We start from the raw sequence: 20,759 nt of genomic DNA on the forward strand, positions 1-20,759 counted from the left end.
TCATCCCAAGCTCCCCTCTTCAGGTCACAAGTTCAGTTCCACAAAACACTAGGGCCACATTGCTAAAAAAAACAATAAGCTGTACCAATAAACTAAAATGTACTTAACGCCCAATGTTGGCAGTTTTTTTGGATTCCAATGTATTCACTCACTGGTTCTCCTTGGTACCACTTGGCGTTGAATTTCTCTGCCACTTTCAGACTGAAGGAGGCGTTGCGGGTCACATCGTACATCTTGTTGTCCACGATCCCATGGGACTCTGGATAGAGACCCTGTGGGAGTAACGCACACACAGAGGTTTACACACCGGGTGCTTTGACAGCTGCAGGGCTAAGTGGGCTAGTCCTCTGTATTTTTACATCTACCGTTGAATGGACTTCATCATTTCATCACACGGAGCCACATCACTGCGTGTTGAAAGAGAAGTCTGGTGGTTAACTGAAAAGGGTTGGGTAAACCAGTAGAGCTAAAAATTGCTGCCCAGAGTTGCACATTCGAACCACAGTTTCTCATCAGAAGCAGCACGTGCGAGCCATCAAGCCACAAGAAGAGTTTTTTTGGGGATCATTCATGGTAAGTGACTGTACTTGATGGATAAGGTGATTTAAAAAAAAGAAGAAAAGTGGATTCCAAAGAGTGATGCAATTTTCAAATAAACAAGTTGTGTATACAATTCTTTACCAAAGTAACTGATGCCTGCCTGGTTACATATAAACTAAGAGGAGCGACACCCTTACAGTCACAATGGTGTAGTGGTTGGGGAAGGTCTTGGTGGGATAGGCAGGTCTCATGTATGGGGTAGTGGTGCCACAGTTGCCTGAAATAGAATGAAGTCAAATAAAATAAAATAAATCAAAGCTGCCAAAGAAACAGCTGTGATATGATCCTATACCTAAACAGAATCATTTCCCTGAAATTGTTTGAAAGGATGTCAGACTGCCAAACGCGCAAGTAGCCAAAGAAACAAGGAGCACGTTCCTCTGCCCAGGCGTTGCTGACGCCTGCCAGATCTTACAAAGCCTGGATAGGTATTTTATGTATCAGCTAACCACATATGTTATAGCAATCTGCCAGTCAATAATGTGGCACGCAACCATTAGTTGATGCATACAACGTCTGAGCCGGGGAACACAACCAAGCTCATGACTGGCTGAGTTCAAACCAGGTCTCATGCATGTCACTAGACTGTTCCCCATCAAAATCTGTTTAAACTAGAGATATGTTTTTTTTGCATGGGCTGCATCTCAATCCACTGCATCTGCCGGCTTTACGCATCTGTGGTGGAAGGTGGCCGAGCTACAGTTGTGTTTGTCAGATTAGGAGATCCGGGAACCAGTTTTTAAAAAACTCTATGGAAGCATTTAAGTACTTTAGTGCCCACCCCCCAAAAATCTTATATGTAGGGGAGAATGGGTAAGTTGAGCCACCTTCGTTTCTAATGAAACCATACACAAAATGAATTATTTAATTTTGTGTAAATATTTAGGAAGAGGTCATACACTCAATGTACAGTGCATTTGGCAGACCCCTTGACTTTCTCCACATTGCTACGTTACAGCCTTATTCTAAAATTGATTCAATTGTTTCCCCCCCCTCATCAATCTACATACAATACCCCATAATGACAAAGCAAAAACAGGTTTACAGAAATTGTTGCTAATTGATTAAAAAAAAAAAAAAACTGAAATAACACATTTACATAAGTATTCAGACCATTTACTCTACTTTGTTGAAGCACCTTTGCAGAAATTACAGCATCGAGTCTTCTTGGGTATGACACTACAAGCTTGGCACACCTGTATTTGGGGAGTTTCTCCCATTCTTCTCTGCACATCCTCTCAAGCTCTGTCAGTTTAGATGGGGAGCGTTGCTGCACAGCTATTTTCCGGTCTCTCCAGAGATGTTCGATTGGGTTCAAGTCGGGCTCTGGTTGGGCCACTCAAGGACATTCAGAGACTTGTTCTGAAGCCACTCCTGCATTGTCTTGGCTGTGCTTAGGGTCGTTGTCCTGTTGGAAAGTAAACGTTCACCTCCCTGACCAAGGCCCTTCTCCCCCGATTGCTCAGCTTGGCCAAGCGGCCAGCTCTAGGAAGAGTCTTGGTGGTTCCAAACTTCTTCCATTTAAGAATGATGGAGGCCACTGTGTTCTTGGGAATCTTCAATGCTGCAGACATTTTTTGGTACCCTTCCCCAGATACGGACAATTCCTTCGACCTCATGGCTTGTTTTTGCTCTGAAATGCACTGTCAACTGTGGGACCTTAAATAGACAGGTGTGTGGCTTTCCAAATCATGTCCAATCAATTAAATTTATCACAGGTGGACTCTGATCAAGTTGTGGAAACAGCTCAAGGATGATCAATGGAAAATAGGATGCACCTGAGCTCAATTTCAAGTCAAATAGAAAAGGGTCTGAATACTTATTTTACATTAAAAAAATTTTTTTTTTTTAAATACACATTTCTAAAAACCAGTTTGTCATTATGGGGTATTGTGTGTAGATTGCTGAGCAACATTTATCATTTAATCCATTTTAGAATAAGGCTGGAAAATGTGGAAAAAGTAAAGGCGTCTCAATACTTTCCAAAGGCACTGTATGTATATAGATGTTTGTTAGAAAGAATACTATATTTCCCCTGAAGGAGTGATGTAAAAAATGGCTCAACTTACCCCACTCTACCGTACGACAGACACTTCAAAGCATACTTCCTTTTGATGTGTGTTTTGACTATCAGTTATGTTATTCAATACCTTCTATGAGCTAATAGCAGCAAGGCCAAATTCTATCTTTCATCAAATTATTTATTTATTCTAAATCAAATAGCTAAATGATAACTTGGTGTGATCATCTTAAAACAATTCCATATGTTAGCTTGGTATAAACCCAGGCTCGGGTCCGATAGGGGAATAATTTTACAAGGACGGCTCATAATAATGAAATGGCATCAAACCATGTGTTTGATACCGTTGCACTCATCACGCTCCAGTCATTACCACGAGCCCATCTTCCCCAATTAAAGGCGCCACCGACCTCCTGTGATTTATTGTGACCAGAAAGAGACATCTCTAGTTGCTTGTAATTGGACTTCACTTCACAACCAAAAACCACATTTTTACCAGAAGAATCATTACAACGTCTCATTCCAAATGTTGCCCTCTACGCCAGAAAACAATGGTGTGCTTGGGGGACTGACTTACGTAATTTGTTGATGACTGGAAGAAGACTGCCATAGGCCTTTAAATAACCTGCCCGGAAGCCATCCATAGACACCAGGATCAGAGGGGGTTTGGAAAAACTGGAGGACACAAACAAAGCCAGAGAATGAGCTGTATTGAGGTTACATTTAGAAACTCTTCTAGGGGAAAACAGAATATACATTTTCCCTGGAAAGCATGAATCTAAAACAGTCTAAGTCTGGCACAGTGGAGATGTTTACAGTGGAAACAGTTCCAGTAGCTGTGCTGTGACTATGTGGGGGAACACAAAGCAGCCCTTTGTTTGGAGGGGAACTGACGTGAATGGACTGGATGAGGAGAGGCAGGATGGATTCAGCCCACACAGACACACAGCGAGAGGAGGGGCAGGGCAGGAAGAGGCCTGTTGTTAGATGGCTGCATCCAAGATTAATCAAAAGCCTGTGGGTTACACTGGGTTTCCCCTTTCCCTTAAACTGAAACTTTCCCCTTCCCTTTTTCAACAGAAATACAATGCAGGATACAGCCAAATATCTGTTGAACACAATTGTTGCTTTTTCTTTCTCTCTTCCTTCCCCCCTCTTTTCTCCCACATAACAGATAACATAGGCTGGGGTAAGTGACGATATATTTTAGTTATTTAAGTCTCTCTGTGGTTCTGTAATAGGCGTATTAAACGTATCTATACATCATGACAGAGAGGGTCATACCAGGGTCCTATAAACACTTACCACTAATAAAATAAACCCTAAATTGAAGTTACAGCCAAATAGAAACACCTTAAAAATAAATAACGAGTGACGTCAGTCATAAAAATCAAATAAAAAACGATCAAAAGAAAAACGTTCATTAGTTCAAAGCCCTTTGGAAAGGACTTAAGACTAAAAATGGACTCGAGACGAAACAAGTCTGGGGTCACAGCCTTACCACTACACACACATTGGGTTAATCCTGTTTTGTCTCACACTTAAAGTACTTTTTGTCTCACATCATACAAGTAGAGCAAATGGCCTCAAATTGTGTACAGTACATTGGCGTCATAATGTGCTGTGTTGTCTATAGTACCCACAGATTGTAATGTGACTTTAGCTAAGTAACAACAGTACTCTATGTGTACAGTATACAGCCCTGCACGTCCCCAGGCACCCTCATTTGTTGACTTCTGTGATCGAAAAAGCCTTGGTTTCATACATGTCAACATCAGAAGCCTCCTCCCTAAGTTTGTTTTACTCACTGCTTTAGCACACTCTGCTAACCCTGATGTCCTTGCCGTGTCTGAATTCTGGCTCAGGAAGGCCACCAAAAATTCGGAGATTTCCATACCCAACTATAACATTTCCGTCAAGATAGAACTGCCAAAGGGGGAGGAGTTGCAGTCTACTGCAGAGATAGCCTGCAAAGTAATGTCATACTTTCCAGGTCCATACCCAAACAGTTCGAACTACTAATTTTAAAAATTACTCTCTCCAGAAATAAGTCTCTCACTGTTGCCGCCTGCTACCGACCCCCCTCAGCTCCCAGCTGTGCCCTGGACACCATTTGTGAATTGATCGCCCCCCATCTAGCTTCAGAGTTTGTTCTGTTAGGTGACCTAAACTGGGATATGCTTAACACCCCGGCAGTCCTACAATCTAAGCTAGATGCCCTCAATCTCACACAAATCATCAAGGAACCCACCAGGTACAACCCTAAATCTGTAAACAAGGGCACCCTCATAGACATCATCCTGACCAACTGGCCCCCCAAATACACCTCCGCTGTCTTCAACCAGGATCTCAGCGATCACTGCCTCATTGACTGTATCCGCTACGGATCCGCAGTCAAACGACCACCCCTCATCACTGTCAAACGCTCCCTAAAACACTTCTGTGAGCAGGCCTTTCTAATTGACCTGGCCCGGGTATCCTGGAAGGATATTGACCTCATCCTGTCAGTTGAGGATGGTAACTTCCTCACCATTTTAGATAAGCATGCTCCGTTCAAAAAATGCAGAACTAAGAACAGATATAGCCCTTGGTTCACTCCAGACCTGACTGCCCTCGACCAGCACAAAAACATCCTGTGGCAGACTGCAATAGCATCGAATAGTCCCCGCGATATGCAACTGTTCAGGGAAGTCAGGAACCAATACACGCAGTCAGTCAGGAAAGCAAAGGCCAGCTTCTTCAGGCAGAAATTTGCATCCTGTAGCTCGAACTCCAAAAAGTTCTGGGACACTGTGAAGTCCATGGAGAACAAGAGCACCTCATCCCAGCTGCCCACTGCACTGAGGCTAGGTAACATGGTCACCACCGATAAATACGTGATAATCGAAAACTTCAACAAGCATTTCTCAACGGCTGGCCATGCCTTCCTCCTGGCTACTCAAACCTCGGCCAACAGCTCAGCCCCCCCGCAGCTACTCGCCCAAGCCTCTCCAGGTTCTCCTTTACCCAAATCCAGATAGCAGATGTTCTGAAAGAGCTGCAAAACCTGGACCCGTACAAATCAGCTGGGCTTGACAATCTGGACCCTCTATTTCTGAAACTATCCGCCGCCATTGTCGCAACCCCTATTACCAGCCTGTTCAACCTCTCTTTCATATCGCCTGAGATCCCCAAGGATTGGAAAGCTGCCGCAGTCAACCCACTCTTCAAAGGGGGAGACACCCTGGACCCAAACTGTTACAGACCTATATCCATCCTGCCCTGCCTATCTAAGGTCTTCGAAAGCCAAGTCAACAAACAGATCACTGACCATCTCGAATCCCACCGTACCTTCTCCGCTGTGCAATCTGGTTTCCGAGCCGGTCACGGGTGCACCTCAGCCACGCTCAAGGTACTAAACGATATCATAACCGCCATCGATAAAAGACAGTACTGTGCAGCCGTCTTCATCGACCTTGCCAAGGCTTTCGACTCTGTCAATCACCATATTCTTATCGGCAGACTCAGTAGCCTCGGGTTTTCTGATGACAGCCTTGCCTGGTTCACCAACTACTTTGCAGACAGAGTTCAGTGTGTCAAATCGGAGGGCATGCTGTCCGGTCCTCTGGCAGTCTCTATGGGGGTGCCACAGGGTTCAATTCTCGGGCCGACTCTTTTCTCTGTATATATCAATGATGTTGCTCTTGCTGCGAGCGATTCCCTGATCCACCTCTACGCAGACGACACCATTCTGTATACTTCCGGCTCGTCCTTGGACACTGTGCTATCTAACCTCCAAACGAGCTTCAACGCCATACAACACTCCTTCCGTGGCCTCCAACTGCTCTTAAACGCTAGTAAAACCAAATGCATGCACCCGCACGCCCGACTAGCATCACCACCCTGGATGGTTCTGACCTAGAATATGTGGACATCTATAAATACCTAGGTGTCTGGCTAGACTGTAAACTCTCCTTCCAGATTCATATCAAACATCTCCAATCTAAAATCAAATCTAGAATCGGCTTTCTATTCCGCAACAAAGCCTCCTTCACTCACGCCGCCAAACTTACCCTAGTAAAACTGCCTATCCTACCGATCCTCAACTTCGGCGATGTCATCTACAAAATAGCTTCCAATACTCTACTCAGCAAACTGGATGCAGTTTATCACAGTGCCATCCGTTTTGTTACTAAAGCACCTTATACTACCCACCACTGCGACCTGTATGCTCTAGTCGGCTGGCCCTCGCTACATATTCGTCGCCAGACCCACTGGCTCCAGGTCATCTACAAGTCCATGCTAGGTAAAGCTCTGCCTTATCTCAGTTCACTGGTCACGATGGCAACACCCACCCGTAGCACACGCTCCAGCAGGTGTATCTCACTGATCATCCCTAAAGCCAACAGCTCATTTGGCCGCCTTTCGTTCCAGTTCTCTGCTGCCTGTGACTGGAACGAATTGCAAAAATCGCTGAAGTTGGAGACTTTTATCTCCCTCACCAACTTCAAACATCTGCTATCTGAGCAGCTAACCGATCGCTGCAGCTGTACATAGTCTATCGGTAAATAGCCCATCCAATTTGACCTACCTCATCCCCATACTGTTTATATTTATTTACTTTTCTGCTCTTTTGCACACCAATATCTCTACCTGTACATGACCCTCATTTATCACTCCAGTGTTAATCTGCAAAGTTGTAATTATTCGCCTACCTCCTCATGCCTTTTGCACACAATGTATATAGACTCTCTTTTTTTCCTACTGTGTTATTGACTTGTTAATTGTTTACTCCATGTGTAACTCTGTGTTGTCTGTTCACACTGCTATGCTTTATCTTGGCCAGGTCGCAGTTGCAAATGAGAACTTGTTCTCAACTATCCTACCTGGTTAAATAAAGGTGAAATAAAAATAAATAAATAAAAATAAAATATACTATCAATCCATCTCAATCAAGTACTATGTGCTGTGCATCACAGGAGGACCTTCAAGTTCAACATTCAATACTGTTTCTCACAGAGAAAGCACAGCAGTAGTTGTGGAAAAGTACTTACCTGGCAGGACATTGGGGTGTTTGAATGTCCTCGCACTCCTCTTCTATCCAGGACTTCACTCCCACTGGAAAATATCATCATCAACCATACGATCTTCACGGAGGATAATTTGAGGCTAATGTGGCTAACTACCAAACACATCAAATCTACAGTATATCTACCAGACTAAAATCTAATACGTGCTTGCAAGCATTGTGCTTGGATTGCGTAGGCTAATGCAAGCTATGGAATGGTGAATGATAGCTGAAATGACCATGAGTTAAAGCTTTATCAGGGTAGTTAAGAGTGAGAAGTAAGCCAGTGTTTCTCAACCTTTGGTTCCCGGTCCGGGACTGGTCCCTCAGATGGTTAACTCTCTTGACACCAATTGAATCAGTTCTAGATGTCAGAAGGAAGGACCCTAGTTTTATTCATCCCTGGTACAAAAAGGTGGAGAAACACTGGTCTAAGCATTAAAGACTGTCAAGGATAGGGAAAGATTGAGAGGGCCTTATGTTGGGGAATTCCTTCCACCACACAGGAGGAGCTAGAAAAGAGAAATACCAATAAGCAAAAATTACACACACACACACACACACACACACACACACATTATCTCAAAGTGCATATAGGAACTATAGGGAAAACAATGTTTTACAATCCGAGGTGTGGTTTTCACACTGTGTATATTCAGCTGCAAATGTACATCTTGAAATCCCTTAACGCAAAGTCCTAACATATGGTATGCATTACTTTCCTTGGGCATACAACCCTACCAACTCTAAACAAACAACTCTCTGAGGGAAATCATAATTAAACCATGTGCAGTGAGGAGGGCCATCACCGGACAGCACTGGGTACACTGTTTGAGTATAGGCCTTTATGTAGGATGGCACAACAGACCTGCGTCAAATATTTAGAAATATTTGAGGTGCCTTTGATATAGTGTGGAGCTTGTACTTTTGGGACTATAAAAGCATTAGATAATTTTTTTTGATGAAGGTCTGTTGAACACACAGATGTATTTTGGGGCTACAACCCACACAGGGTCAGTTTAGTCTATGGCCTTTACCTTTGCAGGCGCTGTAGTAATTTGCACAGCAGTCCCCTGCTTTCACACAGTCATCCGAGCATGAGCACAGGCTATCGGCCAACCTTTGCTCGCCACAGCGGAATCTGGAGCAGGTCCAGCGCTGACCTGGAGGGGGGAGAGAAATCATTATGATGCAGAAAAATCATTATGACGGAGAAAAAGTGTGAAAATATGTGAGTGTGAAGAAGGGGGAGAGTGAGGGAAGGACAGAGAGAGTTTATGACAGCGAAAAGGAGGAGCACGTGTGAGAGGGTGTACGTGTGTGTATGGTTAGGAGAGTCACCTCCGAGAGACAGCAGTAGCTGAGGAATCGGTCACACCTCCTACCACTGTCTGGGACTACCCTATATCCAAACCTTTCATCAATGAGTGAACTACAGTTTCTCACCATCGAATATTCTCGCAAAGCACTACACAAAAGCAAGTGAGTGATACCCATTAGAACAGACAGACCAACATTCTCTCTCTGACAGCGGTCAAGTGGACAATCTATAAGAGGGATGCTAATCTCAGTCTCAGGAGACATGCTTCAGTGTTACAGCAATCATGGGGAAAATCAAAACAAATTCTGATTTACCATCCCTTCACTATAAATGGGCCTCGCTACTCTCTGGAGGAAGTAGAGGAAACACATGGGTCCCATGATGATTGGGTGGCAAAATTTTAACCACATAGTGTGGGGGAACAACACTGCCCAGATTGCCACACCACACCCAAGCTAGGGGACGGATAGCCACAGTGACCAGCAAGGACGGTAAAATGGAAGAAGGGTATTTTGGGGATGCTGTAATGGTCAGCCTCTACCCAGAGTCAACATTGCATCTGAAGTGAACATTCCAGTCCACATAAAACATGTTTTTGTAATCTGTAGGAGGAGTCTATCCACCCACACACACACCAGTGGAGGCTGCTGAGGGGAGGACAGCTCATAATAATGGCTGGAATGGAGTCAATGGAATCAAACACATCAACAATGTGGTTTCCATATGGTGGATACCATTCCATTGACTCCATTTCAGTCATTAATACGAGCCTTCCTCCCCTCAGCAGCCTACACTGACACACACGAACACTCCTCCCCCTCCACACACACACACACATAAAGAAGACTAACAACATCAAAGTAGCGCTGGTGGGTAACCTGACCTGTGCTCTCCTGCTCTACATACCTCTGGCAGTGTGGTGTTGCAGTAACACGTGATGTAGGCTGTTGGACTTACCAGGGTCTACGCACACCTCAGTGTAATCAAGACAGCAGTTTCCCTCTTTCTCACAAGACGGGTCACAGTGGCACGATGCAGACTTGTCACTGCTCCCAGTCACACACCTGTTCTTACAGCTCGTCACTACAGGGGATGAGAAGAGTTTTATTATGTTACTCAGGATGTCAACAACGTTACTCAGAATGTAATTTAAGTTACTCAGAATATCATTATGTTACTCAGAATTGGTATCATTTGACAGATTTAAAAAAGGAATCAGTACATCTGATTGGTTTGTTATGGATGTTTAAGCTAATCCTTAACAGTTTTTTTCTTTTCTCAAAAGAGAGAATAGAAACATTGAAACTGGACAGGGAATGCATTCAATTACAGACTAGAAATGTATTTCTATTTTAGCTGAAAAGCGTTTATGTACTAACGGTTTTCTTTCTGTGTTATAATTGGTTAGTTTTGCACAGTGGCCAAGCTCAAGGGCTAATAGGACAGACAATAAATTGTAAACAGAGTTGGCCAGTTGTTTACTAAACCGTACCTTTAACATTGCAGTGCTGCTTCAAGGCAAATATGACTGTGATGACAGTGATCAACAAGCACAGCAACATTACCTATAGGTGAGAAGAGAAACATCTGAAAAGTTCCCATGTGTAGATATTGATCAAGCACATTTAGTTATATTCCATTTCATATCAGCAGTTGTCAAAGGTCTAGAATTCAAAGAGCAATACAAGCGGAAGTAAGAGTACAGTGGCCAGGAAAAACTCTAGAAGGAAGAAACTTTGAGAGGAAGAGCGATAGCAAACATATGTGCTTGTATAGTCAACTATTACCCTTTTCACAGTATCCTGCTGACCCAAACAGTACAGTGCTAGCTTGGATATTTTCTTTTCACATAGTCCTTTCCAGCATGGTTCCAGTATGGTGGAATCCCCACCACGCCAGCACAGTACAGCTTGGCTCAGCTCAGTTTAATACAATGCATAGTATCCTGATGAACCATCATAAATTAAGTGCTATGACCCTTCGATATCTTCTCATCCAATTAAAACTATTATCCCGTACTCTAATAGCCTGGTTAAACCAGACTGAACACTATGTAGCACTCAGTCTGATCTAACCAGACTACTACTCTACTTTGTCTGCCACAAGATTTATGATAACCCTGTTTTATTTCACCCAAGTATTCAAATCTTCTGGAGCTTATTTTGTGGCTTTTTTATATTTATTGTGTACATGGGATTTTAAATCACTTTCACTGTTAGTAAGGTCAGTAAATCGAGACCGCCAAGTGACATCACATAACACAGAAAAGTATTTTGTCCGGAAAATTATGAAGAGACAGTTGGCAGCAGTCTTTGCCTGCTGCTTCCTTGAGAAACATTATTGTAGCTATAACTGGACATTTTGGGGGTCTAGAGTGCATCAGAAAAAAAACATCTCAGTTGGACCTATGTTGAACGAAACCACAGAAACTAAATTTTAAAAAATGTGACAAAATTCCTAGAAATAAAAACAACCAAAACGAGTTGAATTAAATAACTATATTCCCTGTGTATAATTTTAGAAAATTAGTCATTTGACACTCTTTTCCATTCTAACGTAGGACTCTATTCTGTTCGGTGCACAAATCAAAAAAAGTTTAATTCTCCACATCTGGATCTTGGCCCTCTCTAATAGAGAAGTAAAAGCAGGTCATAAACAAGCTCCCCTCCTCCTAGCTGCCTGGTGAGCTGCTCTGCCTGGCCCCTTTTGCCCAGGGAAGGGTGAATAGCTGGGGCTTTGTAATTAGCGGGGATATTCAAAGACTGGATCTCACGGGTTTAAAGTTTCAACTAAGTCAGCTAATGATAAAGGGAAGATATCCAGCAGTCTTATCAACACGGCTTAAAGAGGGTCTCAATAGGGGCTAACAGGACATGTCAGGATTAGTACTGAGGTCTAATTGGCATGGAGTTCTCTCATTATCAATTCAAACCAAGGACCAGTAATAAAGAGCTTGACGTAAAGAAGACAGGTCATCAACTTGGAGTGCTTTGAAAACTCTCGAGATTTTTTTTCAAGAATCAAATGCTGTACAATGTGTGATCTGTCAGGTGTAGCTTGTGTGAGTGAGTGACCTGGCTGGTGTCCTGAGAAGCCAGGACTACAGTGCAGTACCTAACCGAGTTCTAGGGAAAGCAAACGCACTGCCTGAGGACACTATACTGGGTTACAGAGTAAATCTCACAACCCCATGTTGGGAGTATATACACACACACCTCAAAAAATGTGTAGTTGGGAAAAAAGGATTTAAAATGATAAAACATCTACAGGTTTATTGAGCAAGACTCAACCCTTAACTACTCAAAAATGTAAATATATACATGTTTGATTCCCATGTGCTTTGACTCCTAGTGCCTTGCTATATGCTCAGCATCCTATAAGGAATCCTGTTTTTGGTAGAATTCATGGCAACACGCTCTAATACTGCCATGTGTTGTACTATTTCACAACTCTAAACCAACGTTCACATAAGGATTCCTGTGGAAAATTAACTCATGTTTGACGAGACATGTTGTCCAAGTGCACACGCACACCGATTTGAGACATTGTTGTGGACTGAGCCATTCCTGAATTGAAGGACACAGTAATTACAGGTCAATATACAGTACCAGTCAAAACTTTGGACACACCTTCTCATTCAAGGGTTCTTTATTTTTACTATTTTCTACATGGTAGAATAATAGTGAAGACATCAACACTATCATATAAACACGTGGAATCATGTACTAACTAAAAAAGTTAAATCAAAATATACAGTGCCTTGCGAAAGGCTGTATTTTGTACTGTATTTTTTTGTGAAGAATCAACAACAAGTGGGACACAATCATGAAATGGAACGACATTTATTGGATATTTCAATCTTTTTTAACAAATCAAAAACTGAAAAATTGGGCGTGCAAAATTATTCAGCCCCTTTACTTTCAGTGCAGCAAACTCTCTCCAGAAGTTCAGTGAGGATCTCTGAATGATCCAATGTTGACCTAAATGACTAATGATGATAAATACAATCCACCTGTGTGTAATCAAGTCTCCGTATAAATGCACCTGCACTGTGATAGTCTCAGAGGTCCGTTAAAAGCGCAGAGAGCATCATGAAGAACAAGGAACACACCAGGCAGGTCCGAGATACTGTTGTGAAGAAGTTTAAAGCCGGATTTGGATACAAAAAGATTTCCCAAGCTTTAAACATCCCAAGGAGCACTGTGCAAGCGATAATATTGAAATGGAAGGAGTATCAGACCACTGCAAATCTACCAAGACCTGGCCGTCCCTCTAAACTTTCAGCTCATGCATCAGAGATGCAGCCAAGAGGCCCATGATCACTCTGGATGAACTGCAGAGATCTACAGCTGAGGTGGGAGACTCTGTCCATAGGACAACAATCAGTCGTATATTGTACAAATCTGGCCTTTATGGAAGAGTGGCAAGAAGAAAGCCATTTCTTAAAGATATCCATAAAAAGTGTTGTTTAAAGTTTGCCACAAGCCACCTGGGAGACACACCAAACATGTGGAAGAAGGTGCTCTGGTCAGATGAAACCAAAATTGAACTTTCTGGCAACAATGCAAAACGTTATGTTTGGCGTAAAAGCAACACAGCTCATCACCTTGAACACACCATCCCCACTGTCAAACATGGTGGTGGCAGCATCATGGTTTGGGCCTGCTTTTCTTCAGCAGGGACAGGGAAGATGGTTAAAATTGATGGGAAGATGGATGGAGCCAAATACAGGACCATTCTGGAAGAAAACCTGATGGAGTCTGCAAAAGACCTGAGACTGGGACGGAGATTTGTCTTCCAACAAGACAATGATCCAAAACATAAAGCAAAATCTACAATGGAATGGTTCAAAAATAAACATATCCAGGTGTTAGAATGGCCAAGTCAAAGTCCAGACCTGAATCCAATCGAGAATCTGTGGAAAGAACTGAAAACTGCTGTTCACAAATGCTCTCCATCCAACCTCACTGAGCTCGAGCTGTTTTGCAAGGAGGAATGGGAAAAAATTTCAGTCTCTCGATGTGCAAAACTGATAGAGACATACCCCAAGCGACTTATAGCTGTAATCTCAGCAAAAGGTGGCGCTACAAAGTATTAACTTAAGGGGGCTGAATAATTTTGCACGCCCAATTTTTCAGTTTTTGATTTGTTAAAAAAGTTTGAAATATCCAATAAATGTCGTTCCACTTCATGATTGTGTCCCACTTGTTGTTGATTCTTCACAAAAAAAAATACAGTTTTCTATCTTTATGTTTGAAGCCTGAAATGTGGCAAAAGGTCGCAAAGTTCAAGGGGGCCGAATACTTTCACAAGGCACTGTATTTTGCATTTGAGATTCTTCAAAGTAGCCAGTATTTGTCTTGATGACAGCTTTGCACAATCTTGGCATTCTCTCAACCAGCTTCACCTGGAATGCTTTTCCAACAGTCTTGTGGGAACTCCATATGCTGAGCACTTGTTGGCTGCTTTTCCTTCACTCTGCGGTCCAACTCATCCCAAAACATCTCAATTGGGTTGAGGTCGGGTGATTGTGGAGGCCAGATCATCTGATGCAGCACTCCATCACTCACCTTCTTGGTCAAATAGCCCTTACACAGCCTGGAGGTGTGTTCTGCCATTGTCCTGTTGAAAAACAAATGATTGTCCCACTAAGTGCAAACCGGATGGGATGGCGTATCACTGTGGAATGTTGTGGTAGCCATGCTGGTTAAGTGTGCCTTGAAATCTAAATAAATCACTGACAGTGTCAGCAGCAAAGCACTATCACACCACCTCCATGCTCCACGGTAGGAACCACACATGGGGAGATCATCCGTTCACCTGCTCTGCGTCTCACAAAGACATGGCGGTTGGAACCAAAAATCTCACATTTGGACTCATCAGACCAAAGGACAGATTCCCACCGGTCTAATGTCCGTTGCTCATGTTTCTTGGCACAAGCAAGTCTTCTTATTATTGGTGTCCTTTAGTAGTGGTTTCTTTGCAGCAATTCGACCATGAAGGCCTGATTCACACAGTCTCCTCTGAACAGTTGATATTGAGATGTGTCTGTTACATGAACTCTGTGAAGCATTTATTTGGGCTGCAATCTGGAGGTGCAGTTAACTCTAAATTATCTTATCCTCTGCAGCAGGGTCTTCCTTTCCTGTGGCGGTCCTCATGAGAACCAGTTTCATCATAGCACTTGATGGTTTTTCGACGGCACTTGAAGAAACTTTCAAAGTTCTTGAAATTTTCTGGATTGACTGGCCTTCATGTCTTAAAGTAATGATGGACTATCGTTTCACTTTGCTTATTTGAGCTTTTTTTGCCATAATATGGACTTGGTCTTTTACCAAATAGGACTGTCTTCTGTATACCACCCATACCTTGTTACGACACAACTGATTGACTCAAACGCATTAAGAAAGAAATTCCAGAAATGAACAAGGCACATCTGTTAATTCAAATGCATTCCAGGTGACTACCTAAAGAAGCTGGTTGAGAGAATGCCAAGAGTGTTCAAAGCTGTCAAGGCAAAGGGTGGCTACTTTGAAGAATCTCAAAAATATTTTGATTTGTTCATACTTTTTTTGTTACTACATGATTCCATATGTGTTATTTCATAGTTTTGATGTCTTCACTATTATTTTACAATGTAGAAAATAGTAAATATAAAGAAAAACCCTTGAATGAGTAGGTGTGTCCAAACTTTTGACTGGTACTGTATAACCCGAGTCAATGACTGGCATAGGAAGGCTGCCACGCTGTCGTCAGAGTGAGCCTGCTTTGTTTATTTTAAAAAGTCTGAGCTGAGTGGACATGCAGTGTCACATGGTGTGTTCCTTGGCAGGAGTTGTCCACTGTATTTTCAATTTTATGAAGGACAGTGAACTAAGCCAGTTGTTGAAAATTAAAGGGCAATCTAAATTGATGATATTGCAGCTAAGAAAAGGACAGGGAGGTGAACCTGGGTTGCTGGCATGAAAGGCAAACACTATGGATTAACTGACTTGGTGGGTAAAGCGGCTCATATAGCAAGAACACTACAATAGCCATTGATTATTGACGACTATAAACTGGGTAGTTTGGGTCCTGGATGCTGATTGGCTGACACAGCATTCCAGACGTGTATATCAGACAATATTGCGTTCGTAATCAAGTGGGAAGTGGGAATTTACTACATAAGAATACGAAAAGTCTACTTGAACAATCCACCAACTGGTAATTACTAGTGGGAAACTAGTCTATCATCCTGAGTTCCCACTTCTCCGACATGCTGACCTCTGATGTCACGTACTAAGGAAATTACCTTGAACAGCCTTTTCTGCAATTAAATGCAACAAAACATTTATAAAAATAAAAATAATATTTTTTGAACACTATAACTTGTTTACCAGCATGATAGCTGTACTTTTAGTTTATTGTTTATGCAGCTTGTTGGCCAATAGCCAATCTGCATTTCTCAACGAGTTCAAAGCACATGAATGCATCCAACTTGTAGTTACGACTTCACAACTTGTAAATTCCCACCTCCCACTTGATTACAAACAGAGCATATACCACAGTAGTATGCAAAACTACTTGTTTAATGTTATATTTATGTTGGTAATGGGGCGGCAGGGTAGCCTAGTGGTTAGAGCGTTGGACTAGTAACTGAAAGGTTGCCAGTTCAAATCCCTGAGCTGACAAGGTACAAATCTGTTGAACTGCCACTGAACAGGCAGTTAACCCACTGTTCCTAGGCTGTCATTGAAAATAAGAAGTTGTTCTTAACTGACTTGCCTAGTTAAAAAAAAAGGTCAAAATAAAATCAGTTTATAGTTACACAATCAAGATCTGGGCATGAAGTGCGAAAATGCTAATATGAGTACCATTGACTTGCATTGTGCCACAAATGCAAAAAAGTTAGCATTTAAATCAGTGGCCAGGTAAACATATTTCCTGTTCCTACCTTCTCCATAGACTGATTACAAAGTAGTGAACTATCCCTTAAAAAAAGGCCCAGTGAAGAAAGCATGATATTCCTGTGTTTTATATATATTTCAACATTATGGAGGTTGGAATAATACTGTGAAATTATGAAAATTATTAAGTGTAATATTTTTTTTTTTAAGACCGCCTGAAATTTCAGCCTGTTTTGGTGGGATGGAGTTTTGGTCTGCCTGGTGTAAATTAGTTAAAAGACCAATAAGAAAGAGAGTTCAAAACCTCTCTGCCAATAACAGCTAGTTTTCTTCCCCTCCCCACTCAGACCACCCCCAGACGTGTCCTTTTTATCCACGCAAAACTTGGTGCAAAACAAATCCCACCGTACCTTCTCCACTATGCAATCTGGTTTCCGAGTTGGTCATGGGTGCACCTCAGCCACGCTCAAGGTCCTAAACGATATCATAACCGCTATCGATAATAGACAGTACAGTCTTCATTGACCTGGCCAAGGCTTTCAACTCTGTCAATCACTGCATTCTTATCGGCAGACTCAATAGCCTTGGTTTCTCAAATGAATGCCTCGCCTGGTTCACCAACTACTTCTCAAATAGAGTTAAGTGTGTCAAATCGGAGGGCCTGTTGTCCGGACCTCTGGCAGTCTCTATGGGGGTGCCACTTGGTTCAATTCTCAGGCCGACTCCTTTCTCTGTATATATATCAATGATGTTGCTCTTGCTGCTGGTTATTCTCTGATCCACTTCTACGCAGATGACATCATTCTGTATACATCTGGCCCTTCTTTGGACACTGTGTTAACAAACCTCCAGACGAGCTTCAATACCATAAGATTTCCATGCCTCCAACTGCTTTTAAATGCTAGTAAAACTACATGCATGCTCTTCAACCGATTGCTGCCCGCACCCGCCCGCCTGACTAGCATAACTACTCTGAACGGTTCTGACCTAGAATATGTGGACAACTACAAATACCTAGCTGTCTGGTTAGACTGTAAACTCTCCTTCCAGACTCATATTAATAAGCATCTCCAATCCAATATTAAATCTAGAATTGGCTTCCTATTTTGCAACAATGCCTCCTTCACTCATGCTGCCAAACATACCCTCGTAAAACTGACTATACTACCGATCCTTGACTTTGGCGATGTCATTTACAAAATAGCCTCCAACACTCTACACAGCAAACTGGATGCAGTATATCACAGTGCCATCCGTTTTGTCACCAAAGCCCCATATACTACCCACCACTGCGACCTGTATGCTCTCATTGGCTGGACCTCGCTATATATTCATCACCAAACCCACTGGCTCCAGGTCATCTATAAGTCTTTGCTAGGTAAAGCCCCACCTTAGCTCACTGGTCATCATAGCAACACCCACCCGTAGCCAGCGCTCCAGCAGGTATATTTCACTGGTCATCCCCAAAGCCAACACCTCAGTTGGCCACCTTTCCTTCCAGTTCTCTGCTGCCAATGACTGGAACGAATTGCAAAAATAACTGAAGCTGGAGTCTCATATCTCCCTCTCTAACTTTAAGTATCAGCTGTCAGAGTAGCTTACTGATCACTGCACCTGTACATAGCCAATCTGTAAATAGCACACCCAACTACCTCATCCGCATATTGTTATTTATCTTTTGGCACTCCAGTATCTCCACTTGCACATCCTCATCTGCACATCTATCACTCCAGTGTTAATGCTAAATTGTAAGTATTGGTCTCTACTGCCTTACCTCCCTAATCTTCTACATTTGCACACTGTACATAGGTTTTTTTTCTATTGTGTTATTGACTGTACGTTTGTTTATGTCTAGCTCTGTGTTGTTGCTTTTGTCGCACTGCTTTGCTATATCTTGGCCAGGTCGCAGTTGTAAATGATAACTTGCTCTCAACTGGCCTAACTGGTAAATTAAAAGGTGAAATGAAAAATAAATAAAAACCACGCCCATGAGTAATCTAGCAACATTCAAAGCCATGCTGATTGGTCAGAGTTTGGACGTTCCCTGTGACAAATGAGAGGGAGTTTGCTCGTGCCTGCCATGAACTGCACAGTTTCACTGCAAGCAACTGTAGATAGCTAACATTACATGATTGTCAGTAATAGTGAATCAATTCAGCTAGAGCTAGCTACGCAGCATCTTTTAGTTGCCAACTAGCAGAAATGTCATGTAACAAAGTTTCCCAATAGACCTTTCGTTAACCACACTAAGCTAACGCTAGACAACATCGGCGTTGTAAAATAGCGAAAACACTTGTTATAATTCAGTTTACTTACCTCCAAAAACAATGCAGCTAACAATCTGGTCAGTCAGGCTCGCTGCAATCACTCACGAACAAGCTACATGCAACTTCATATCCAAATTCGGGAAAATGCAAGGTATGGATGGCAGTGTTTTGTTTTGGTGGAGATTCCGTCTGTATAGCATTCTTCCTTCTCTCACACACCTTTAATTCTCACAGGGAACAACCGAACTCTGACCAGTCAGCGGGGCTTTGAAAGTTCTTATCTTTCTTATGGGCATGGTTTTGCAACAAGTTTGGCTGGATAAAAACGATAATCCCCAGACAGTCCTAGCGAAATTCTTGCTTGAGAAATTGCTCTTTGCTAACAAGCTATATGTTTATTTACCTTTTTAATTGAAAAACAAATCCCAGTAAGTTGCTTAATTGTTACCTAGAAATTATTTGGATTTTAAGATAAACCAAAAGGCTGCATTGGACCTTGAACTAATAATTCAATAGTCTACACAATTAGATTACAGTAACGAAAAGTTACAATAATGCCACTCACCACAACGATTACCATGCAGTTGTTCGACCTCTTCTTGTGGCCCTGTCCACTGTGTCTCATCTGATTGTCTCGACCAGGTGAACCTAGTAAATTGGCAGCATGCTCAGTTGAATGTTCATCCCCTTTGGATATTTCCATTCTGCAGCGTTGGTCACGACAGTTTTTGTACCAGGAGTTTGTCACAGAAATTATTAGCAGTTTTAAGAGAATAATCTGGTCCCCTTTTTGCCTTCAGATTTTGTAGGTCTCAAAGAAGATTTAAGAACCGCCTTCTTTTTATCTTGACTCTCAAAGTTTGTATTGTAATTCTTTCACCATGTGCAGCCAGCGGAGCCAGGGTGAAGTAGGGTATTGGAGTAGTAACCCTATAATAGTCAAGAGTGAGCCAAGACCACACGCGCTCAAGTCTGCCCTCTTCATGCTAGAGGAAATATCTAAAATAGACTCCACCATACATATTTAGAGCTAAAGTTGCAACAAGTGTGTTGTGTTGTTTTCAACCAGAACATGTAATATTACATTAATTTAGTATACAATAACTGCCCAGATCACACATTTTGTTTCTAAGAACATTCTTGGAACGTTTCATGAACGTTGCACCAATGTTCCCTAAGAGTTTCATGCTATTTGAAGGCTCTCTTTTGGTTGTATGAAGGTAATGGGGAACGTTCTCTGAAGGTTAAAAAGTTAGAAACGTTCTGGGAATGTTCTCAGAAGGTTACCATTGGTCCCTAAAGGTTCAAACGGATGGTTTTCTTAATGTTCTTTGAACGTGCTCTTTTGGTTGTATGACGGTAGCAGGGCACGTTCTGGAAACGTTCTCTGAAGGTTACAAAGTTGGGATCAAACACACACCCAGGATTACACAATTAAATTTGAAGAGTTAACATAATTGTTTCAGTCATCAATTTTTTTTATAAAACGGGTTCGGAGAAATCTACAATCTGATTGGCACACACACGCTGGCACAATTAAATATGAACAGTTCTGATATTTATTCTCAGTAATAGCAATTACCCCACTGAAGACATTTTTTTTATATATATTTACCTG

The 20,759-nt window shown here is 42.2% G+C and overlaps 1 protein-coding gene across 2 annotated transcripts in view; it reads right to left on the minus strand.

The window, feature by feature from the left end:
* Positions 1–20,073, minus strand: part of LOC112217433 (ectonucleotide pyrophosphatase/phosphodiesterase family member 1) — a 74,702-nt gene extending 54,629 nt beyond the window's left edge. Inside the window, exons 1-8 of one of the 2 annotated variants that reach the window (XM_024377718.2) lie at positions 19,707–20,073; positions 10,481–10,553; positions 9,946–10,071; positions 8,705–8,830; positions 7,654–7,717; positions 3,198–3,295; positions 738–817; positions 153–272 (exon numbers count right to left, since the gene is read on the minus strand). In XM_024377718.2, coding sequence (XP_024233486.2) covers positions 153–272; positions 738–817; positions 3,198–3,295; positions 7,654–7,717; positions 8,705–8,830; positions 9,946–10,071; positions 10,481–10,553; positions 19,707–19,844 — 825 coding nt within the window. In that variant the 5' untranslated portion in view covers positions 19,845–20,073. Of the gene's footprint in view, positions 1–152; positions 273–737; positions 818–3,197; positions 3,296–7,653; positions 7,718–8,704; positions 8,831–9,945; positions 10,072–10,480; positions 10,554–19,190; positions 19,356–19,706 lie in introns of those variants that run through there. The other variant, XM_024377719.2, reaches the window with a different exon arrangement.
* Between the last annotated feature and the right edge of the window lie 686 nt (positions 20,074–20,759).

Source organism: Oncorhynchus tshawytscha, linkage group LG18 (genome assembly GCF_018296145.1).
Source record: "Oncorhynchus tshawytscha isolate Ot180627B linkage group LG18, Otsh_v2.0, whole genome shotgun sequence".
Classification (NCBI taxonomy): domain Eukaryota; kingdom Metazoa; phylum Chordata; class Actinopteri; order Salmoniformes; family Salmonidae; genus Oncorhynchus; species Oncorhynchus tshawytscha.